The sequence below is a fragment of the Aythya ferina genome (assembly GCF_964211825.1).
Source record: "Aythya ferina genome assembly, chromosome: 24".
NCBI classification, from domain to species: Eukaryota; Metazoa; Chordata; class Aves; order Anseriformes; family Anatidae; genus Aythya; species Aythya ferina.
Genome location: NC_140322.1, coordinates 595,036 through 616,309, shown reverse-complemented (window position 1 = coordinate 616,309; position 21,274 = coordinate 595,036). Strand labels below are relative to the sequence as shown.

General features: G+C 64.6%; 2 protein-coding genes across 2 annotated transcripts; both read right to left on the bottom strand.

Annotated features, from left to right (window-relative positions):
* Positions 1–342: 342 nt before the first annotated feature.
* Positions 343–12,675, bottom strand: TRIT1 (tRNA isopentenyltransferase 1). The gene is made up of 11 exons (XM_084497023.1): positions 12,498–12,675; positions 8,833–8,973; positions 8,301–8,399; positions 7,961–8,109; positions 7,007–7,149; positions 6,628–6,739; positions 6,235–6,347; positions 5,201–5,278; positions 3,703–3,812; positions 3,257–3,374; positions 343–935 (listed from the first exon to the last, which is right to left on the bottom strand). Exons 1-11 carry the CDS (start codon positions 12,672–12,674, stop codon positions 709–711), a joined length of 1,467 nt encoding a protein of 488 aa, XP_084353149.1. The 5' UTR covers position 12,675; the 3' UTR covers positions 343–708.
* A 1,994-nt stretch (positions 12,676–14,669) lies between these two features.
* MYCL (MYCL proto-oncogene, bHLH transcription factor) lies at positions 14,670–19,266 on the bottom strand. The gene is made up of 2 exons (XM_084497022.1): positions 17,705–19,266; positions 14,670–16,284 (listed from the first exon to the last, which is right to left on the bottom strand). The coding sequence occupies exons 1-2, from the start codon at positions 18,429–18,431 to the stop codon at positions 15,725–15,727; spliced, it is 1,287 nt and encodes a 428-aa protein (XP_084353148.1). The 5' UTR covers positions 18,432–19,266; the 3' UTR covers positions 14,670–15,724.
* Between the last annotated feature and the right edge of the window lie 2,008 nt (positions 19,267–21,274).

The following is a 21,274-nucleotide window of genomic DNA, read 5'->3' as shown; positions in this document are numbered from 1 at the left end:
AGGAATGTGCTGCTCAGCAGCAGGGATTCAAATGCAGGGCCAGTTCCCTCTGCCAAACCACAGTGTAAACCCCCGGGAATTCAGCTCTAACTAGGACAGCCTCATCTGTTGCAAACCCGATGAGATCATTCCCAATTCCTGTTTAACAGGTGCCAGCTCTTTCTGCACCTGCTACGTGCATACGGAGCGCCCGGCCTCTGCCGAGCTGGGAACATCTGCTCGGCTCCTCCAGGAGCTGCAGGAAAGGTGACTGGGAGAAGGGGCCAGGGCTGGACATCCTGCCCTGCGTGTGCCTGGAGCAAGGAACCTGGGCCAGCTGAAAACAGAGCAAGAAAGCTGAACTTTTTAACAGGCAGTGGAACCTGCCATCATCTTGCGGCTTTATTTCCATATAAAAGCAAAAAAATATCCTCTCCACAGTAACGGCAGTAAGAACTCACTCAGCCCCTGAGCTGCACTCGTGGCCAAGCCGGGGGAGTGCAGGGTGTTTGTGTCCCTGAGAACAGCACATCCGCATGCCAGCGGGAGAGGCTCGACCCCCCCAAGGACAACGCTGCGATTCGGGCAGGAGTTAACGCTGCGCACGGGAGGACGCTCCCCGCAGCCTTGCCCCCGGCCCAGCCTTTTCCAGGTGCAGAAGCACAGAAACACAGCAGGACAAGGCCACGTGAGAGGCTCGGACACAGCCTCGGGTTGTCCCTTTGTCACTCACACACCCGCCTCGTCCCCCCGCGGTGTCTCAGCTCGCTCGGGCTGAGCCCACCCGGGGCCCGGTGCCTCCTCGCCGTCCCGGTTCCAAGCCCGTGGCACAGGCACGCTGCGCTCCTCGCCCGAGGTCTCGGTGCTCTCAGCGTCCCCCCCTGCAGCACGGCTGGCAGCCTCCAGCTTCCTGCTCTTCTTCAGATGGTGCAGGTGGGATTTGGATCGCGTGTGAGCTGGGGGAAGAGGCAAACAAGCATTTAGCTCTGGGGAGCGTGGAGAAGGGAACGCCCAAACCGAGCCCCAGTGCGTACAGAGCACCCTCCGTTCCCATTCTCCCACTCAAGGCCATTCCCACAAAAAAAATGAACTCCCCGGCCCTGCCCTGAATGTTTCTCAGGGCACTTCCAGGCCAAATAATCAGGGCACTGAAGGGAACAACCCTTTCAAGCCTTGTCACGAGCAGAGGAAGGACTGGGAAAGGGACAAACGCCCGGTCTGTACACAGAAAGCTCCAGACCGCCAGGGTTCAACACCCCAGCACCTCCGAGCCGAGACCCAAGCGCCGGGAGCAGAGAAGAAAGGCGAGTGTTACCCAACGGGCGGCACCTTGCAGGATGCAGGCGAGGTTGTGCAACTCGCCCCCAGCCCGTGGAGCACCGCCAGGATCATTTGTAAGCCCAGCCCAGCCGCCTGCGCCACTGCAGCACGGGGATAACCCGCACGGCCACGGCGCCCGGAGCACAGCCCAGCTTTTGCATGGCTGCAGGGCACGGCTCGCAGCTACCGGGGCTCTGAGGGAACAGAGGTGTGACCCCGGGGAAGCAGCTTGTACTGACACACCAGGGGAGAGAGAGCTGCGTTTCTGCTTAAAATCACAGAGTTACGGGCAGCAAAACCTCCCGTATCGGTGGCATTATCTAAACAGAAGACGCTTTGTCTGAGCAGACCGATGTAACATCCTAGCAGGGCGGTTTTGCTGTTTCCAAGAGATCAGAGCAGCAATTAAAGAGCAAACTTTCCAAGCAGGGCCTTAATTAAACGAGGGTATGTGTTTGCCGAATCGAGGCCCTGAGGTGCTTTCCAGTCCTCCTTTTCTGCCAAAGGATGCAATGACATGCAAAGCTGCTGCTTTATCACAGCGCTGTAGGGTCACCCCAGCCTGAAATGAAGTCTCACCTCTTGCAATTTGTTGCAAGCAACTCCAAAGCTTGCAGCGGCTGCAAAAAGCAGTGATTTCAGCTGGTGCCTGGGGAGGCGTGCTCTTTGAAGTCCATACAAATTGCAAAGTTAGATAAAATGTAAAAACCTTCCAGAGCCAGCGAGGGACTGGGAAACAGTTCCCAGAACTATCTGTAACTTGTCCTAGGGAAGCAGACCAGATTGCAGATTGACTCAGCCCCCACTGCTGTTTTCACTTCCCTCTGAGCTCTCACATTTTGCAGTTACACCCAGGTTTGGGGCCATTTTTCTCCTGCCGTCTGAAGATTTGAGCCAAATTCAGCAAGATGCAGAGAGCTGGGGTGGGCTCAGAAAGGTGTCCTCGCACAGGACCTGGAACAACATCCCCATGGGGCTGGCTCTCACTGCTGTGGAGTTTGGGGTACCCTGAGGAGTTCCAGCTCTGCCATAAACCCTGTGGAGCTGGCAGGCTGCAGGGATCCTGACCGCTTCCACAGCCCCCGGTTGTGGAGCAGGCAGAGCTTCTTCGGAGCACCTCGGAGCTAACGCAGCTCAGACTGGCTACAGCAATTAAACTGCTCTCGCTGTAACGAGCTCCCTGCTCTGAGCCACCTCCCAGCTGCTTTCGGCAGCTCCCCAGATCGATAGGGATAAACGGCTCGTTCAAAGCCTGGGCACAGTTTCTCTGTGCATTGTCTCTGCACTCGGGCAGCACGCGGAGATTTACCAGGTTCATTTCTGCTGCCAGCTTCTCGGCTGCTTTTTGTTTCTGGTTCTCAGCATGAGCCTCGCAGTGCAGATAAATTCACTGAGTTAATCTGATTCCAACTGAGCTCTTTTAAAAGTAAGTCTATTGAAAATAGAAAATCCTTTCCTATTGCCATTACAGCTAGGAATACCTTTTTTTCTTTTTGAAAAACACACAAATAGGAAGAATACACAAATAGGAAATATCGGAGCGTAACTGAGCTATTAAAAACATCAAGAAACTTCCGCTTTACGCAACAACGTTTTAGGGGGAATAAATTTGTTCCTTGCCTTTTGACAAAAGTATCTGAAGTGCCGAAAGGGGCCGGCAGCTCAGACTAAACACGGGCAGCTCGGAGGTTTGATGCCGCGCCGAGCCCCCCGCGTCTGGCAGGCTGGCAGCCGGGGAAGGGGGGCAGCCCGGCAGATGGCTGCTGTGGCACAGCTCCTGCTCCCCCCCCCCGGGCTCGCAAATGTCTGCTTTCACAGCCGGGCTGTAAACAGTCCTTGAGAGCCCAAGATCACGCGCCGAGGGTCGGCCGGCCGGGCACAGGCAGCCAAGGAAGCTGCCCTGCTCTGCAGAGAGCCCGGGCACAGCCCCGAGCCTTCCTCCCCCCCCGGGCCCTACCTGCCCACTCCCGGTCCCCGATGATGACCCTGTGGCAGAGCTCGCACACGCGGTGACGCCGTTTGTCCTCGTTCGCATCGAACTCCATCCTTACGGGCTCCGCCGGGGGCTGACGTCCCTGTGGGTTAAACAATGCCCCAAATAACTTGCTATGGAGAGGACTCGCTGTGGCTGTGCTTGCTTTGGATAGGATTCAGACTGAATTTTCTGTGCTCAGACACCAAGGCAGCAGGACAGGGGCTGCAGTTTTACCATGCAGGACAAGCGGAGTACTGAGCATTAGGAGAAATTCTCAGCTTCAGCACGGTCACTGCAGGTAACCAAAGCCCAGGGCTGGACACGCACACAGACAGCCCCAGCTGTGGGAGCTGAGTTATGGGGCCTGGAGCAACCAAAGTACGGGCTCCACAGCCACAGCTCACACGTTAGCTCCAGCTATCCTGTACCTGGATGAAGCTCTCAACAATCTCCAGAGCAGGTTTCAGCACATCCTCCTCCCACCGCAAGTGATCAGACACCTCCAGGCCATACACCGGGGGCACGTTGGGGCCGGGACCTGCAGGGAGACAATGGCGGGTGGCTGCCAGCACCGCAGCCGGGGGCACCCAGCACCCCCAGCAGGGTCCCCAGGGGTCTGCGCTGTGCCACAGGGGATCTGTTCTGGCATTGAGCACTCAGAAGGGCACAGCACCAGCCTCTCTGGAGCCAGAATTAGCAGAGACCTCAGCTCGTGGGCAAACAGTGAGAACAGCTAAGACCTAGGGTGAGCATCTGCACGGCTGCCTGCCTTCAGGACAGCGTTACAACATCACAGCACGCCGAGCAAACGCTTCAGCGCTACTGCAGCGCACTGCAGGCTGCAGAAGATCAAAAGCTAGATCCAGGCATGAAGCAAAGCTGTGCTGACAAGATGCACTCATGGAGCCTGAGTGGGGATCTGCTGGTGCAGGCTCCTGATCAGCTCACAGCTCAGAGCTGGAGCTGCCTGCAGGGGCCAACGCGCTCAGCTCACAGCAGCAGGACACAGCAGGAGCCTTTCCCAGTGCTTCCACCTGCCCAGACAGTTTCAGAGCCACCCCTCTGGTCCCCCCGAGCCCAGCACGAGGGCATGGGGCACTGGCTGCAGCCCCGCAAGGTGAGGAGGCTGCAGATGGGGAGCACCAGCTCCCACCAGCGATGTCGCCGCCCCACCACGGCTCCCCTGCCCGCAGCAATCAGCCCCGCAGGGACAAAGCCATCAAAGGGGCCGCGTGCCGGCCCCAGCAGGTGCTGCCTTTATTGCTGGCACCACCACCGGGCTCCCAACAGCGCCGATCTGCAGCACACCTGCCACCAGGAAGGTGAGCCACAGCCACCAAGCACACGGCTGCCGGAAAGCTTTTGCACCCAGATCAAAGCCCGTCTTTTGACTCACGTTCCCCCCCCTGCTTTTTTTTTTTTTTTCTTGTTGTTGTTGTTGTTTTGCCCCCACCGAGCAGCTTTCAACAAGTGCCCGGCTCCCAGCTGCTGCTGCTGGCCCTGCTCCAAGGCTGGGGCTGGGGCAGGGCAGTCCTGCTGGCTCCCTGCCACCGCAGCCAGCGGGGCCCGGAGCAGCCCAGGGGCTCCCGCTCCTAATCCCAGGGCAGCTGGCAGCTGGGCTTTTTGGCCGTGCAGGGGGCGAGCGTGTGGGTACTGCTGGGCACCCCCCCAGCCTCTTGGGAGCCATCGGGGGGAGGCTGCAGGGACACAGCGGCCATCGTCACCTGGGCACGGGGCTGAGCGTTCGCTTGCTTTGTTCTTGGGAGGGGGAAATCCTCCCTTGATGAGCACCCAGGTACGGGAGCAGCAGGGGGAAGGAGCTGGCTTTGTGGGTGTCCTGGGGTGAGAGGAACGTGCACAGCGCCACGGCCAGGTGGGAGATGTGAGGACAGAGGTGGCGAGGCAGCGCGGGGCCAGAGCACTCACGTCTCAGGAAGCGGTTGCGGACCCATTTGTTCTGCCTCCGGGCGTATCTCTTGGTCACCTGCTTCAGGGCCTGGATCCCTTGGGAAACAGAGGAAGCAAAAAGCCTGGAGTTGGGCACAGCTCCACGAGCGGGGAGAGAAGAGGCTGCTGGATCCGGCACGGGGGGAGCACACGAAAGGAAGGTTTGTTCTGGGGGCACCGTGCTGGTGTGAGGGAAGGGTTTGTGGTGCCAGCTGGGAGGTCCCCAAGCCAGCAGCGAGCAGCAGTCACAGCGAAGCCACCAAACCCTGCCGGACAGAGCAGGGGCAGCCCAAAAGGGACGGACAAGGTGTCACAGAGAGGGCCCAAAACCACTGCCCCAGAAGCTTGTAGCAGGTACAACCTCTGTGGGCTGCACGGTTCTCCTGACACCTCACGGGAACACTTCTCTGCCCAGACCGAGCCCAGGACTCCTCGTTCTGTTTGCAGCAGGCCCAGAGGATGGTTTCCCACTGTGCAGCCTTTCAATATTTAGTGCCAGACTTATCGTATCCCTCTGTAATCTCCCCGTTCGCAGACACAACAAGCCCCCCCTGCACCAGACTTGTTTTCAAGCCCTTTATCACATCCATGGTTTCCTCGGCCTCCAGCTCTACTTGGCACCAAACCCTCCTCGACGGCCTGACGCTGCCCAGGACCGTGCTGAGCGGAGCAGCTCCCTCCTCCCCTAACAGCAGGGTCTGCCTGGACTTTCTGAGCTCTGTTTCATTTCTTCTCCCTAGCCCTGCTCTCCCCAGCAGTCGCCGCCCAGCCGGGATCCCCTCACCCACGTTACTGCCGCTCCAGATCGCAGCTCCCCCAGTGGGGCAGGAGGGAGGAATTGCTCTGGGGGTGCTCAGGGATGCTCTAGGGCACTGCAGCCCCTGCCCCTTGGGCCTCAAAGCTCAAATTGTGTGCAGGAAGGTGCAGCTCAGCCCCCGTGGGACCTGCCCTGGGTTTGAGCTCGGCTCCGTGTGGGGCAGGGGGACGGGGGGCACGCGGGGCGCTGCTCCCACCTCTCTGCAGCAGCAGGGCACTGGTTTCGGGCGAGCAGCTCCCTTCGCTGACGAGGTACTCGTGGAACTCCTTGAAGCCGATGGACTGGAAGATGCCGTGCTGGTAATCCTGGCTGGAGAGCAAGGCAACAGGCAGGGGTTAGGGCCGTCTCCTTCAGGACGGGGAGATCTCAGCCTTCCAGGAACAGCCGGGATCCCTGCGTGCTGCCCAGCTCTGGTCTGGAGGAGGCCCGGGACAAATAAATCCAGAGCCGAGCCCCAGCAGGGGGCTGCTGTTTGGCCAGCCCTGGGCTAAGGACGGGCAGGGAAAGCCAGGGAGAGGAGCTGGCTGCTGCAAACCTCCCCAGGCAGGGAGGTGGGACTGGGAGCAGGGGGAGCTGGGGTCTCACCCACCGGTTTTCGGCCACCTTCTGTTGGTTGTAGCGGCGGTGGAAGTCCCGCAGCTCCTCCAGCAGCCCCGCAGCCAGCATGTCATCCACACGCTGCTCCAGCCGCCGGTCCAGAGCTGGGAGGAGGAGGAGGAGGAGGAGGAGGAGGGCAGGAGGTGCTGAGCTGTGCCCTTGGGGGGCCCAGAGCCGGACCTTCGGCACTCCCAGCCCAGCCGAGGAAGGCAGAGCCCAGCAGACGGGGGGAGCGACTCCTCTGCCGCTGCTGCTGGTGCCAAGGAATTGCTGCCTCGTGCAGGGAAGAGGCTGGGGCAGGAGCAGGGAGCCAGCCCTCACCCCCATCGCTGCGCCCACTCAGCCAGGGGCTGTGCACAGCCCACCCTCACCTGCCTGATCTGCATGGAGCCACAAGATACAAGAATTTGGGTATTTCAGGGGCCCCCCCAGGGGTCCTCCACCTTCCTCCTCCTGCTGCCGGTGCAGGATTTCACTGTGGGGGATCCCTGTCTCTTCAAACACTTGGAGGCTCCTGCAAGCAGAGACAGACAGAGCTCAGAGGCTGGGTGAGGATGAGCTTTCCCATTCCCCTAGCAGCCCCGGGGGCTGCAGCACAAGGAACCGCAGACACCCGCCGCGATCCAGCCATCTCAAGTGGGGGGGAGGGCAGGTTTCTGCCCCCTCCCGTGCCCGGCACCCTGAGCACACCCAGGTCCCGGGGGCACGGCGATGGCACCCCGGGAGCCCAGAGCACAGCCACCCCCTCCTGCCTGGCAGCGGCACAAGCCCTGCAGGGGACGGGCCCCTGGCTCCAGCCCTTCCCTTCCCAGGCAGGGCTGCGGGGAAGGGCCCAGCGCTGCGGGAGGCTGCGAAGCTTCGCCCCAGCCCAGCCCCAGCCCTGCCAGGGGGGTGGAGGAAGGTGCACGGCGTGCCCCAGCCCTCCGTCCCCCCGCACCCACCGTGCGAACGGGGTGGGCGGCGTTCTGCTCCCCCCAGGCCAGGGCTCGGCCGGGATGGGCCCGAGGAAGCAGCAAGCCTGGTCTTGCTGCCCCTGCTGTTCCCACAGAGCTCAGGTATGTGACTGAGCCAGCGTGGCAGCTTGCTCTTTAAATAGCTGCAGATAAACCCTGCTGCTGGGGAGCAGCCCCGCCGTGCACGAGGCGCTGTCCCGCACCCCAAGGGCAGCTCGGGCTGGGGGTAACAGGGCTGAGGGTCTGAGATCAGTGCTGCGAGGTCCCCAGCAGGCTCGGGGCACCCACCTGGGACGAGAGAGCCCCTCCTGCCATGAGCCCAGGCACGCAGCTCCCTCGGGACGGGTGCTGTGCTGAGCACGCCAGGCTCACCTGGCCACTTTGCGCTTGTCGTGGGGGTGCAGCTTGGCCGCCATCTCGGGGTCCACCCGGCTCAGGCGGCGGTGGAGCTCCACAACGTCCAACTGCTCCAGCTCCTCCTTCCTGTCGGGGGCCGGGCTGGGGGCTGAGCTGGCCTTCTCCTGCGGGGCACAGGGCAGCCCTGAGCACAGCCGCTCACCTGCAGGCCTGCCAGCCCCCAGGACAGCCCCCAGCCCAGCCCCGAGGGGTGCAAGAGGAGCCTCTGGCTTCCCCTGCCCCCTTTGGCACAGGAGCACCATGCCCAGCCGTGGGATCCCCCCATCCCAGGGCTCTGGCAGCCCCAGCTCGGTACCTTGGTGCTGACGAGGACCTTCCAGAGCAAGGACTCGATGTAGTAGTTGGTTCCTCCCACGACGATCGGGATCTTGTCTCGGGCGAAGATGTCCTCAATGTGCCGCAGTCAGGGAGCACAAGCAGAGGCGCAGGGTGCGGAGGGCTGCAGGCAGCGCCTGCTGGGCCTGACCCCTGTGGCCACCCCACGACATTGGGGCCCAGACGCCCCCCTCCCAGCCCACAGAGCCTCTGAGGCTGCAGAGCAGGGCCGTGGCTCGCCCTCATCCCCCACCCATGCCACCAAGTCTCAGGGACATGCAGGGACTGCCAGGGAGGGCAGCACCCGGCTCAGCACGGCTGGGCGCAGCGAGGGGCCTGCCCAGGGCTGCAAGAAGCTCAGAGCCCCCCTTGCCAGAAGCATCCTCTGGAAACAAGTCAGCTCCCCCGAGGAGCCCAGGGCCGGGGCAAACACCGAGCTCCCTCTCAGGGCTGTCTGTGGAGGAGGGAAGCCCGAATCTGCCGGGCCAGGCAGCCCGCAGCTGGAAGGATATCAGAGCCACGGCTCTGTCCCTGAAATCCACCACCGTGTAGTTGGAGACGAGGGGATCCACAAAGCTGATCATGTGGTGCCTGCAGAGCTGCTGCTCCTGGGGAGAAACCTTGTTTGTGATGATGTCCAGGCCCTTGTACACCTGGGGAAGAGAAGAGCCCATTGCCCACCTCTGTGTGCGCATCCCACGAAGCCCCCCTGGCCCTGCTCCTTCCCCCAGGCCCAACCCCAGCCTGCCCCCACCACCCCCAGCCCCGTGAGGTCTCCGAGGAGCACTGCAGGAGGCAGCAGGAGCCCCGTCCCCGCAGGGCAGAGGGAACCCTGCCAGCTCCTGCTGGGGCCGGGATGCCTCTTCTGGTGCTTGGCTGAGTTGACAAAACATCAACAGGCAGGGACGGAGCCAGGACGCACACAGTGGCCGTCCCAAGGGGCTGGCAGCAGGCAGGGGGCACACGGAGCCCTTCTTGCTGTGCAGGACGCCGGCCTCACACCAAGGCCCGCGGTGCCAGGCACAGGGAGGATGTGGGCAGCTCTCGGCACCTCCCGGCCTGGGACAAACCGGGTGTGGGGAGAAGGGCCTGCAAACACCCGCAGCCATTGCCTCCTCCATCACCCAGGAGCAAATTGCCCCCTGATCCCCCTGAAGAGCTGCCAAGCCCCCAGCTGCAGCACGGCCCCCACCTGCCGCCACCCCCGGTCCCCGGCAGAAGGCCAAGGTGAGGCAGAGGTGATCCGGGCAGGAGGCACGGAGCAGCGGCTGGGATGAACTGGGGTTACTGGGGCAGGGAAGCCCGAGCCCTGCTCGTCTCACAAGCTGGGGCGGCTCAGCCTGCGGCCGCTCCCTCCCTGCCTCTCCCACCGCAGCCTCGACTGTCCTGGAGAAAGGCTGCCCCGGGGGCAGGAAGCGAGGGGGGAGCGGGAGGGCAGGGAAATGCTCCTCTTTCTGCCCTGCAGACACCCGGCTGGCTCCAGGGGCCGGGAGGCAGCTCCGTGCCAACACACCCCGGGGCTGCCTGCAGCCTGGCCATCACCTGCCCACCCAGCCCAGGTCTCCAGCAGACACCAAAATCCCGATCCAAAGCCTTTGAACCCCACAAGCTTTGGCTCGGTGCCTTCCTGCCCCAGCTGGGCCAGCACCCCAGCTCTCCCAGCACCCCAGCTGATGCGCACCCCTAACCACACAGGCAGGGCTGGGGCTTGTACTTCGTGCTCAAATCCCCCAAGGTTCCCCTGGAGATTAAACACCGAGAGCCTCCCTGGACGTCTGGAAACAAGAGGAGGAGGAATGCGGTGTCTGTGTGGGCCGGGAGGGAACAAAGGCAGCCTTCACTCCCGCGCACAGCCTTCCCCCAGCTGGCCAGGCCGTGCTCCGAGCCCTCCTCCCTCCTGCCGCCCGCTTCTATTTCCAGCGAGCGGCCCAGATAAGCCCTCGGTGCTTCCTAAGGCCCCAAACAGATTAGCAGCAGCCCGGAGCAGCAGCCCTCCGAGCCACCGCGTGCAGGCTGAGGGCTAAAGATACTTAGCCCTGGTGGTGCCCTCCCACCTCTGCCACTGAGAACCCTGCACCATGTGGAGGGTGCGCAGCAGGGACCCCACAATGTGGCCACGCCAATCCCACAGGACCAGGGACAGCCCAGCCGGCCAGGGGCTGGAGGAAGGTCCCAAAGCACACTCAGGGTGAACAGGAGGCAAGGTTCGCCCCCTTCTCTGTGCCCTGCCACGAGAAAGCTGTCAGCAGAGCTTTTGCCAAAGCTCTTAAGACGTCCCGAGGTGACACACTGACTGACAAACACACCCAGCGTGCACAGCAGCCTCCAGAGGACCTCATCACTGCTCCAAGGGTGACACCTGGTCAGGACAGCAGGACCGGGAAGGGCCCGGACCCTCCAGCGACTGCTGCGCCCTCAGTGGGAACGAGGCGAGGCTGGATGCACCCTGCAGGGGAACAGCTTGCTGCTGCAGGGAGCTCCCGGGATGACAACCAGCACCAGAAAGGGCAAAAAGAGAGATTAAGGGGCCATCAGATTAACCAGGGCCGCGTGCAGGCAGCGGCTAAGGCTGGAACTTCACCACGGTGACCCACGGCGCTGACGAAGGCGCCCCGGAGACAGAGGGTGCCCTGCCAGCTATGCCAGCTCGAGCAGCTGCCCCCAGACACTGCCAGCATCTGCCAGACCCCTGCAGCACCCAGCAGGGCACAGCCACGAATGCACAGAGGGGCTCGGGGCGACTCGGTCGGGGGCAGCTGTCGGCTGGGAGCGAGCAGTGGGGTTCCTTCGCCCCATGACTCCTCTGCGAGGACGCTGGTGCCAGCTTGGGGATGTGCAGCACCGAGACTTCTTCCCCAGGAATAAAGCTGCCCGGGAGGCAGACCCAGCTGGCTGCTGCGGCCACCTGAGCAGGGCACGGCGGTTACTGGGGCACAGTGGGGGCGGCGCGGCACGGCGTGGTGTGCTGCTCGTGGCCGTGCCCACAGGCAGCCGGGGGCTGGCCAAGGCCACGCGGGAGGCAGGAAGATCCCAGGGGCTGCTTGGCTCTCGCTGTGCAGTCACACCAGGGGGAGATTAAAAGGGAAGGAGGACGAAAGCCACTCGGCCTGGGTGCCACTGGGCGCCTGCAGCCAGAGGCCTCCCAGTGCCTGCGTTCCCACAGAGGGCTCCGAAATAACCAGAGCACAACACACACGCTTCAAAGCGTCCAGGGGCATGAAATAAGGGCCCATGGCACGCCTCCAGCCCCCGCCACCTCCACAGAGCTCGGGGAGCAGCACGAGCCTCGTGGTCCCAGCAGAGCTGCCCCGGAACAGAGCGGGCATCCTGGCACCACAGCAGGCCCAAGTGAGAAAAATAATAATAAAAGTGTTGATTAGGAAGGAAAACATGTTGCTAAAACAGTAACACAATCCCCACGATGGCTGAACTCCACATTTTGTGATGAAGCTCTTAAATCCGAAAGCAATTAGAGGCAAAACACTGAGGCTCAGTTCCCTGCTCTACATCTAGGCATCTTTTAAAGACCTCTGGGGATGGTGCCTGGACCACATGCAGGGAAGGGGAGGTTGCAGGCCATGTCCCTGGCAAGCAGCAGGTTGTGATAATATTTCAATATTATTTTCCATATTTTGCTGACATCCTTTTGCTGAGTGGATGGGGAAATGAGGATTGGCCTTTTGGCTGCTGCATCGAATCCTCACCCATCCCCACGTGCTGTCCCGTAGCACAGACCCGCTGCCAGCCCCGATCGAGCAGCACGCGAAGCACAACGCGGGGACACGGACTGCCACGTGTGCCCTATGGCTCTGCCCCAGGACTGCTGCAAACCTGCACACAGCACCCTAATTTAGCGGGAAGGATTGCTGCCAAGCCCCGCGTGGGTCCCCACACCCCAAGGTCCCCCCCAGCAGGAGCAGCCCCACGCGGATAACCCCACCGATGCTTCCTCCCAGCCAACACTCCCAGTTTTTATTCCCGAGTTAAAATCACAACACGTTTGCTTGCTTTTCCCCAAAAAAACTGCATTTCCCACCGCCCTGCCGGCAAAACACGCTGCTAAACCCCCCAAAACCCCCCCAAACCCCCCAAACTCCCCTCCCGGGACACAGCGGCCGCGCTCCCGGAGCATCCCCCGGCACCGTCCCCACCGACCCCGGGCTCGGGGCCCCGGTACCTGCATGGAGTCGGCGCTGACGATCTCGCCGCCCAGGCGCAGCCCCAGCTGCACGGCCAGCGCCGACTTGCCGGTGCCGGTAGCGCCCAGGATCACCACGAGCGGCCGCGGAGGGCCCGGAGGAGCCCGGCCCGTGCACAACGCGGCCGCCGCCGCCGCCATAGCCCGGGCTGCCATAGGAACGGGCGGGCGGGACCGGGGGCGGGCCGGGGGAGGACGGGGAAGGACGGGGAAGGACGGGGGAGGAGGGCGGCCCCGGAGCCCTGCACCGCCCCGGGGCCCGGCCCTGCCCCGTTCCTGCCCGGGGCTCCGGCCGCTGCCCGCTCCCGGCCCCTTTCGGGCTCTGCCCTGGGCGGGGGGCAACTGGAGGGGGGAAGGATGCTATTGCCATGGAAACGGGGGTGCGGTTGCCATAGCAACGGGGAGGGGGGAAGGATGCTGTTGCCGTGGCAACGGGGCGAAGGGAAGGATGCTGCTGCCGTAGCAACAGGGCAGGAGAAGGATGCTATTGCCATGACAACAGGGCGAGGGGAAGGATGCTGCTGCCGTGGCAACAGGGCAGGGAGACGGGGCTGTTGCCATAGCGACAGAGGAGCTCGCTGGCCTGGCAACCGAGAGGCAGAACTGGTCGCCACGGCAACACGGGGAGATGCGGAGGGGGCGGCTGTTCCCATGGCAACAGGGGCCGGGGAGGCAGGGATGCGTCCCCGAGGCAGCGGGGGGGGGATTTGGGCAGCATCCTCTGCCCTGGGACAGGATAGGGACACAGCTGTCTCCCCCCTCGCAGGCACTGCGGGTGTTGGCGCCTTGAGAAGCCGCCCCAAAAATTTGCCAGGATGAGCACGAAGGCGGGCACGGCCCTGCAGGGGTGCTGTGGGGTCTGAGTGTGAGCAGGGCACTGTGCGAGTATGGCAAAAAAACCCCGGGCACTGTGAGCTGTGATGGCCACAGCCACCTGCAGGCAAGGGAGGACGAAAAGGCTGAGTTCCTTTGTGCACCTGACAGCACTTTGTCTGCTTTCTGACCATGACAATGTGATAGAGACCTCTGCTCTAGTAACCAGGGGAGTTTGGGGTAAATATAGACACGTACAGGGGCTTTAAACAGGAGAACTCAAAGGTTTGGGTAAAACCAAAACTGCTCCATCCAGTCTGAGAGCAGCTTTCCCTTGCTGATGGGCTCAGCTCAGGCACGGGATCTGCACATCACTTCCAAAAGAGAAACACTTTAAACACCCTGCGTGCCTTCAGCATGAACAGAAAAAGTAAACCTGTCTGAAAACCTTACAGGGTGGGTCACCGTGAGCTGAAACAAGGCACCGGTCTGCGAGTTGCAGCGCACACACCACAGCACTGAAGGGCCGGGTACATCGGGGCTTTGTTTCCTGCTCACAGGCGAGGTGTCAGATTTAGGTCACCCTGCTCGGTGCTCAAGCTGCAGCTCCCACGAGCACCTTTCAGTACAACCCTAACGCGCTCTGACATGGCACGATGCGACGCGCGGAGAGCGTGAAATATGGCAGGAAGCGAAGGGAGCGGGCATCCACGAGCTGCTGTGCAGAACCGCTGCGTTTCAAGGCTCGTTTCCCCTGGGGGACCGCGGCTCCTGCAGCAGCTCTCCCGACATCTCAGCGGTAACAGGATCCCGGGTCCCTCCTGCACTTAGAGCAGGACTTTTGCCGCCAGCATGAATAAAACCCCGAAGCATCGAGCCCAGGGAAGGGGGGAGCACACACACACATATATATAATTTCATCCACTCGGCAGATCCAGCTGTACAAAGTTCTCCCAGGCCCCTGGAAGCGAGGGGGTCGCCTTCCCCTCCCGGCTCCCCTATAGGGTTACGCAGCCCCAGCAGCGAGCACCAAGCCGGCCCCGAGCCCATTAGAGGGGTGTACGGTTACAGCAAGGCCCCCGAGCCCAGCGCAGGCTAAACACACTTAAAAGGAGGAAAAAAAGCCAGGTGTTTTGTCACCCCAGCCCCACCACCACAGCCACTCATTTCAATAGCCAGGAGAAAGCCAGGACACATCTCAGCAGGGCTGCCAAGCCCTGGTGCAAACCCCTTTGTGGGTTTGTGTGGGTGAGCAGCGGGACCCCCCCCAGCACAGCACCCCCCCAGCACAATGCATGGAAACCCGCAGCCACCTGCATGGAAAAAGCCAACCCGGGCTGTCTTTGCAACTTATTTATTTATGAAGTGTGAGGTAATGAAGAAAGTGCTAAATCCGACCACAGTGTTAACTCTAACGGTTCTCAGCAGGTCAGCGGGACCCGGCGGGGCCGTCCCTGCCAGCACCCCGGGGTGCCCCCCCATCGGGCACAGCCCAAAGCGCCGCCAGGGATTTTAAGCGGCTGCTGGCCAGGGGGTGCTCACAAGGATGGGGGGGAAACGAGGAAAAACCCCTGTTATTGCAAGAGGGTGGGATGGAGAGCTGCAAGGTGGGAAGCAGCCCCTGCCAGGACTCGGCTCAAGGGTCCAGCAGGAATGAGCCCCTTCCTGATCTCCATAAAGTGCAGCAGGACGGAGCCTTCCCTGACAGCAGGAGCCCCCCACCCCTCCAAAAAAGTTTTTTTATATATATATAAAAAGCAAACTCTTTACCAATACTTCTCAAAAAGTGGTACAAAAATACAGTATAAAAACACAGCCTCCAGTATAAGACTCGCAGTTACAGCAGCAGGTTCTAGAACACAAAAATCCAAGACAAGCTACTGCACCAAGTGGTAGGAGAGTGAGGTACGGTCCAGCCGAGCCACGGGCACACCACGAGCAAGGGGATCATGGCTGGGACGCTGCTCAGAGCGGGTCGCATCCCGCTGGGATCCCCCTGAACACGCTGGGACCCACCGAAGCAGATTGTGGTGCTTTGGGGTGTTTAGGCAGGGTGGGGGCCTGGTGCAGCTCCCAGCAGGGCTGTTAGTGACCAGCAGCCGGGGGCTGCCAGCAAGGTGGAAGAGTGGAGCCCCTGAATCAGAGAAGTCACTTGAGGAAGCTTCACCAGGAGATGTCTCCCAGCTCTCAGTGCCCACAGGCAGCTGCAGGCAGGGGGGTGTCCCAGGGGGGCCCTACCTCCATCAGCAGCACCGCAGCCGCCCCTTGTGCAGCGGCCACCATGCGCTCCTGCCCCCAGGAGCGAGAGTTCGACAGCTAACCAAAAATCAAAAATGTGCAAATTGAGAGGGACGCGGGGCTGGTGCGAGGGCCGGGGTGGGGGCGGGTTCGTGCTAGTGCCCCTTGAGGTGAGCAATCCGTCTGAGCAGCTGGCTCTGCTGCAGCCGCAGCTGCTGCTTCTCGGCCGCCATCCTCCTCTCGGCACTGATGAGCGACTGCAGGTACTCGGAGGACTTGCTCAGGATCACCACCTTGGGCGTCTTGGGGCAGCTGGCCAGCCCGGGCACCTGGTCCCGCAGCGCCAGGAAGCGCGAGCGCAGGTCGTTGCGCCGCTTGCGCTCCAGGTAGTTGTGGTTTTTCCTCTTGGCCACGTCCTCGCTGTCGGAGCCGGGGCTGGTGCCGGCTTTTGGCAAGCCGGGCTCGGGCAGCGTGCCAGGAGGGGTCGGCTCCGTGGTGCTGAGCGGCTCCTCCTCGTCCTGCCGGGGTGGCTCCGGCTGGGGACAGGCGTCTGGCGGCGAGCGGGCAGCGTAGTTGTGCTGCTGCTGGTGGATGGAGATGTGGAAGCGTTTCATGCAGGGGTCCAAGGGGTCGGCGCGCAGCGTGATGGTGACCGGCTGCCTCAGGCTGAGCGACTGCCTCTTCTCCACCGTCACCACGTCGATCTCCTCGCCTTCTGCTCAGAAGGGACACGGCAAAGAAATCCCCGTGAGTTGGGAGCCCTTTGTGGGCTCCGCAGAGCACCATACACCCACCCCACCGAAGTTTGATGATGCTCTGCAAAAGCATCCCATGACCTCCAGCAGGGATTACACGACTTGGAGGCTCTCGCAGTGCCCCCACACCGGAGGATTTCCCTGCACATCCACGCACCCAGAGCCCAGGCTGGGGCCTCGCTTCTGCACCAGGAGCAACGCGTGCAAAGCGGCAACAGGCGAGAAGTGCCCGAGCCCACCTGCGGGAGGGGTCAGCGGGATGCTGGGGGCCAGGACGGGCTCTAACCCCATGAGCAGCCCGCTCTGAGCCCCCCATGTCCCGTCGGGGCTGTGGATGGGGCCGTGGGGCAGCGCTGCCCTTTGTTCCCCCGGCTCCTGCGACCCCCCCGGGGCCCTCCCAAGCCGCGAGCCCCCTCGCAGCCGGGGCCAAACCCCCCGCGGGGCCAAAGGGAGCCCTTGGGGAGGGGGCAGCGGCGAGGCCCGAACACCCCCCAGCCCCCAAGCAGTCCCCGCGCGGCCCCGCCACGTGCGCGCCCCCGTGTCCCCCCATTCCCATTAATAAAAGTCGGGCCGCGAGGCCCCGCCCCCGGGCGGCTCCCATTGGCTGCCCGGCGGTGCCAGCCCCACCCCGCCGGCCCCCCATTGGCCCCCGCGGCCGCCCGTCGGCGGGCATTGTTCGCACGCTGTTGCTTTTTGTTCGGCGCCCACGTGGCGAGGCCGGGCCGGGACCCCCGGCACCGGGACCCCCGGGACCCCCGCGCCCCCGGCCCCTGCCCCCGCCGGGCCGGGCTAAGCCTCTTAGGGCCGACCCGCTTACGGCCCGCGGGCCCCTAATGCCATTAGTGCCCGCCGCCGGCAGATTTCTTAACGGGGTCACGGCACGGCGGGGCCGCGCTACCGGGCGGCTAACAGGGGGGGGGAGGCGGAACAGGACCGGTGCGCATCCCCCCCCCCCCGGCCTCGGGAGGAGGGGGCGTAGGAAAGTCGGAGCTGGGGGCCCCGCACAGCCCCGGGGGTGCCGCAGCCGTCGGGGAGGTCCCGCCCGCCCCGGAGCAGCCCGGGGCTGCCTCGTCTCTTGGCCCGGGGGGGGCTGCGGCGGCTCCCACCGGCAGCAGAGCCCCCCCGCAGGGCCGGGGAAAACTTTCCCGAGCGAGGCGTGAGCTCGCCCCTCGCCAGCGGGGACGGCGAGCGGGGGGCCGGGGGGAGCCGCCTGCGGGGGGGGCACGGAGCCGCCGAGCGGGAGCCCCCGGGCAGGGGAGCGGCCGAAGGACCCCGCGTGGGGGGAGCCGGGCCCGGGGCTCGCCCGCAGCCCCCCCGAAGGCGCTGCCCCGCGGGAGGCCACGCGTGGGTGCGGGGGGAGCGCCGCGCCCCGCTCCTTACCGGAGTCGCTCTGCCCCTCGGATCCCGAGGATGCGGGGACCTTGCTGTCAGCCAGCGGGCAGAGGAAGACGGCGGCGGGGTCCACGCAGTCGCTCACCGAGCTGCTGAAGCCCAAATCCTGGCCGAAGGAGGGTTTGTGGGGGGCCGCCCTGGGCGGGCCCGGGGCGAGTTTCTCCGTCATGGCCTTCTCCAGGCGCTCCCGGGCCGAGAAGCCGCTCCACATGCAGTCCCGCAGGATGAAGGCGCTCAGGTTGCCGAAGATGGGGCCGGGGCCGAGCAGGTACTCGGGCTCCTCCGGCCGTGCCGGGCCGCCCGCCCGCTCCTCCGCGCCCCCTCCCCAGCATTTATCGCCGGGGGAGCCCAGGGGCGAGCGGGGGGGCGTGGGGACGAGCTCGAACTTCTTCCAGATGTCCTCGCTGGGCGCCGTGGAGCGGTGGAAATCCTCCCCGGCGTCGTGGTCGTAGAAGTAGTGCGGGGACGGGTCCCGCTCCATCTCGGCATGGGGGGGGTGGGGGCGGAACGGGGGCACCCCCGGGGCTCCCCCAGCCCAGCTCAGGCCGGGGGCGGCCCCCCCGCACCCAGCTCGCCCGGCGCTGCGGGTGGCGGCGGCGGCGCCGGCAGCGGGCACCGAGCCGGGACGGCGGGGCATTGTTCCCCCCCCTCTCTTATAGCCTGTCTGCGGCCGGCGGCCCCGCCCCTCGTCCAATCGCAGCGTGTATATTTGCATAAGGGGCGTGGTCCCGCCTCTCGCCCCCGCCCCCCCGGCGGCCGTGCCTCAGTTTCCCCGGCGCGGGGCGCGGCGGAGCCCCCGGTGCGGCGGGGCCGGGCGCAACTCGCTGGGGGTCAGATTCTTGCCCTGGACGTAAATTTGCACGATTCCCAACCAAATCGCGGCGCGGGGCGTGAGAATGGAGCAGGGCGGGCCTGAGGAGAGCAAGAGCATCACCGCGAGCCGCGGGGCTCCTGCATCCCATGGACCCCCCCCGGGGGAATGAGCTGCACCGGGCAGCACCGGGCGGGCTGCGGAGCGCTGGGGGGGCCGGGGCTGTCCCGCTGAGTGCAGCTCCCCTCCCGGCCCCGGGAGAGGTTGGGGTTCGGGGACCCCCTTACCAGCACTGCGGAGCTGGGATCCCTGCAGGGAACACCGGGGCTGGGGGCACCCGGGCCGAGGGGGGGGCGTGCAGCCCTGCCACCAAACCGGGGCTGGGGACAAGTCGTGGGAGGCTTCGCCCGCTGCCGGGCAGCCCCAGGAGCCCCTTCCTGCCCACCTCGTACCTGCGCAGGCTGAGCCGGGAGCTTCACCACCAGCTCCCACAGAGAGGAGGCCAAAATAAAGAGGGGGAGGACACGGGGATGCCAGAAAACCGTCACTGGGAGCTGCGGAGATCGGCTCTCTGCTGGAACCTGAGAGGCAGGGCTGGGTACCGACACCGTCTGCCTCCTGGGGACGTCCCCGCCGGCAGCAGGGGGCACAGAGCTGGGAGCCAGGGGCTGCGCAGGGTGCAGCAGAGCTCTCTCCACGTGCAGCTCCCCCAGTTTGTGCCTCTCCAGCACCGAAGTCCTTCTAGAAAGGGCTACGAGCACCACGAAACGAGAGCAGCATTGTCACAGGTGTCACCGCACAGCCTGGGATGAGCAGCTCCCCCCAGCACTCCCCCACTGCCCCGTGTCCCCGCAGCGTCCCGGTCCCACTGGACCCAGCCCCACAGCCCATGCAGGGGGCGGTTGGCAGTGCCCTGCTCAGCACCCAGGGGTGTCAGGGCTGCAGGATCGGTCCCAGCCAGCACCACTAGAAGCTGTGGGGCTGGGGACGCGTCCCTGGCTGCATCCCTGGCCCCACAGGGAGCCATCGCCCCTGTCCAGGACCAGCACGGACCAGTGAGGCCAGCCCAAGTGCGGCCCCGCGTTGTCCTGCGCGGCCCGGTACAGCCCAGCACAGCCCAGAACGGAGCGGCAGAGCTCAGCGCTGCACAGAATAGACCACAATGGTCCAGCACAGGTCGGCATCAGCCACTACAGCCCAGGCCAACCCCACGCGGACCTCCCCATCCCTCCCCATCCCTCCCCATCCCGCCCCGGCCCGGCCCGGCCCGTCCCCTCGGGGCTCAGCAGCCGCCAGCGGCGGGCGCCGGGCGCCACCTGCCGGGATCGGGGCTCGGCTCCAGCCCCCAGAGCCCAGCTCCAGTCCCCAGTGCCAAGCTCCAGCTCCCAGTGCCCAGCTCCAGCTCCCAGCTCGGGCTCTGGGTGCCCCCAGCTGAGCAGGAGCAGGGTCTCGGGGGCTACGCACGGCTCCGTGCCTCAGTTTCCCCGCTGCCAAACCGGGGGACAGCCGGGGGGAGGCGGGGAGCAGGGCCTGCAGCGGGCACAGGGCTGGTGCCTGCCCCACTGCCCCGAGCATGGAGGATGCCCCAGAGCTGCCTCAGCCCCTTCCAGGCTGGGTTGGGGTGCAGCTGCACCTACAAAGCTTGGCCAGCCCCAAGCACCTGGCTGGCACAGCAAGGGGGTGCTGAGCCTGGCAGGAGGGGGCTGGCAGAGGGAGACACCCCACACACTGTGCTATGGGGTCCCAGTGATGGCCCCAGCACCCCACGTGCCCTCCCACCCATGCAGAGCAGCCCTGAGCATCCCGATCCCCCCCACAGGCCCCGCACAGCCCAGGGAGCGCAGGGGAAGCCCCCCCTTTCTCTCCTAAACACATCTTCAGCAGGCGCTGAGCTGCCAGGGGGCTGCGGGGCCTCCTCCTGCCCTTGTGCCACGGGGGCGAGCTGGGGACGGGTGCTCAGGGCTGGTGACAGAGCTGGCACTGCCCGGAGGCACCAGCAAGGCTCCTCTGTCCTACAGCTCACGGCCACGTCTCCATCCCCCTCCCATTTCCTTCCCCCTCCCCGGTGGCCTCGGGACCTCTCCCGGTTTTCCCAGGGCGCGGCCGGAGCTCGGCCCAGCTTCAAGGAGCTGCGGATGCTTTGAGGGTGCGGAAGCACCGCTGGAGAGGGGCTGGAGGGGCCACGCAGCCCTTTGAGCCCGGCCTCACCAGGTGCTCGGCAAACACGATCTGAGAGCCTCTCGTGGCGCCAGCCCTGTGCCAGCTGTGCAAACAGGGGCGGGCGGGCGGGCGGCTGCTGCGGGGCATCCAGCAGGGCCAGGAGCTGCCATGGGCTGTGCAGGCTTCTCACCACGCTGCCCTGGGCTGGCACAGATCTGCAGGAGCTGCTGCAGCCCAGCCAGCAGCTGGCACAGCCCCAGCGTGTGACACCTCGGTGCCCTTTGGATCCCCGCTGACAGCAGGGCTGGACTTTGAAGCTCTGGACAGCAGCGTTTCCCCACGGGGCACCCCAGTGGGCACCCTGAGCTCCGGGCTCTGCCTCTGGCCAGCCCCATCCTGAAGCAGCCTTCGAGCCACCCTGCTGTCCCCAGGGGGCTCCCAGGTCCCCAGGGGCAGTGAGGCTGCGAGCCCCCTACTAACGTGCCCCCCCAGCCCCCTCCTGTCCCCCCAGCGTTGCGACACGTTCCCTGGGTCCTGCGGGAGAGGTTTGGGCAGCGCAGGACGAGAGCTGCGTGCTGCCGTGCACC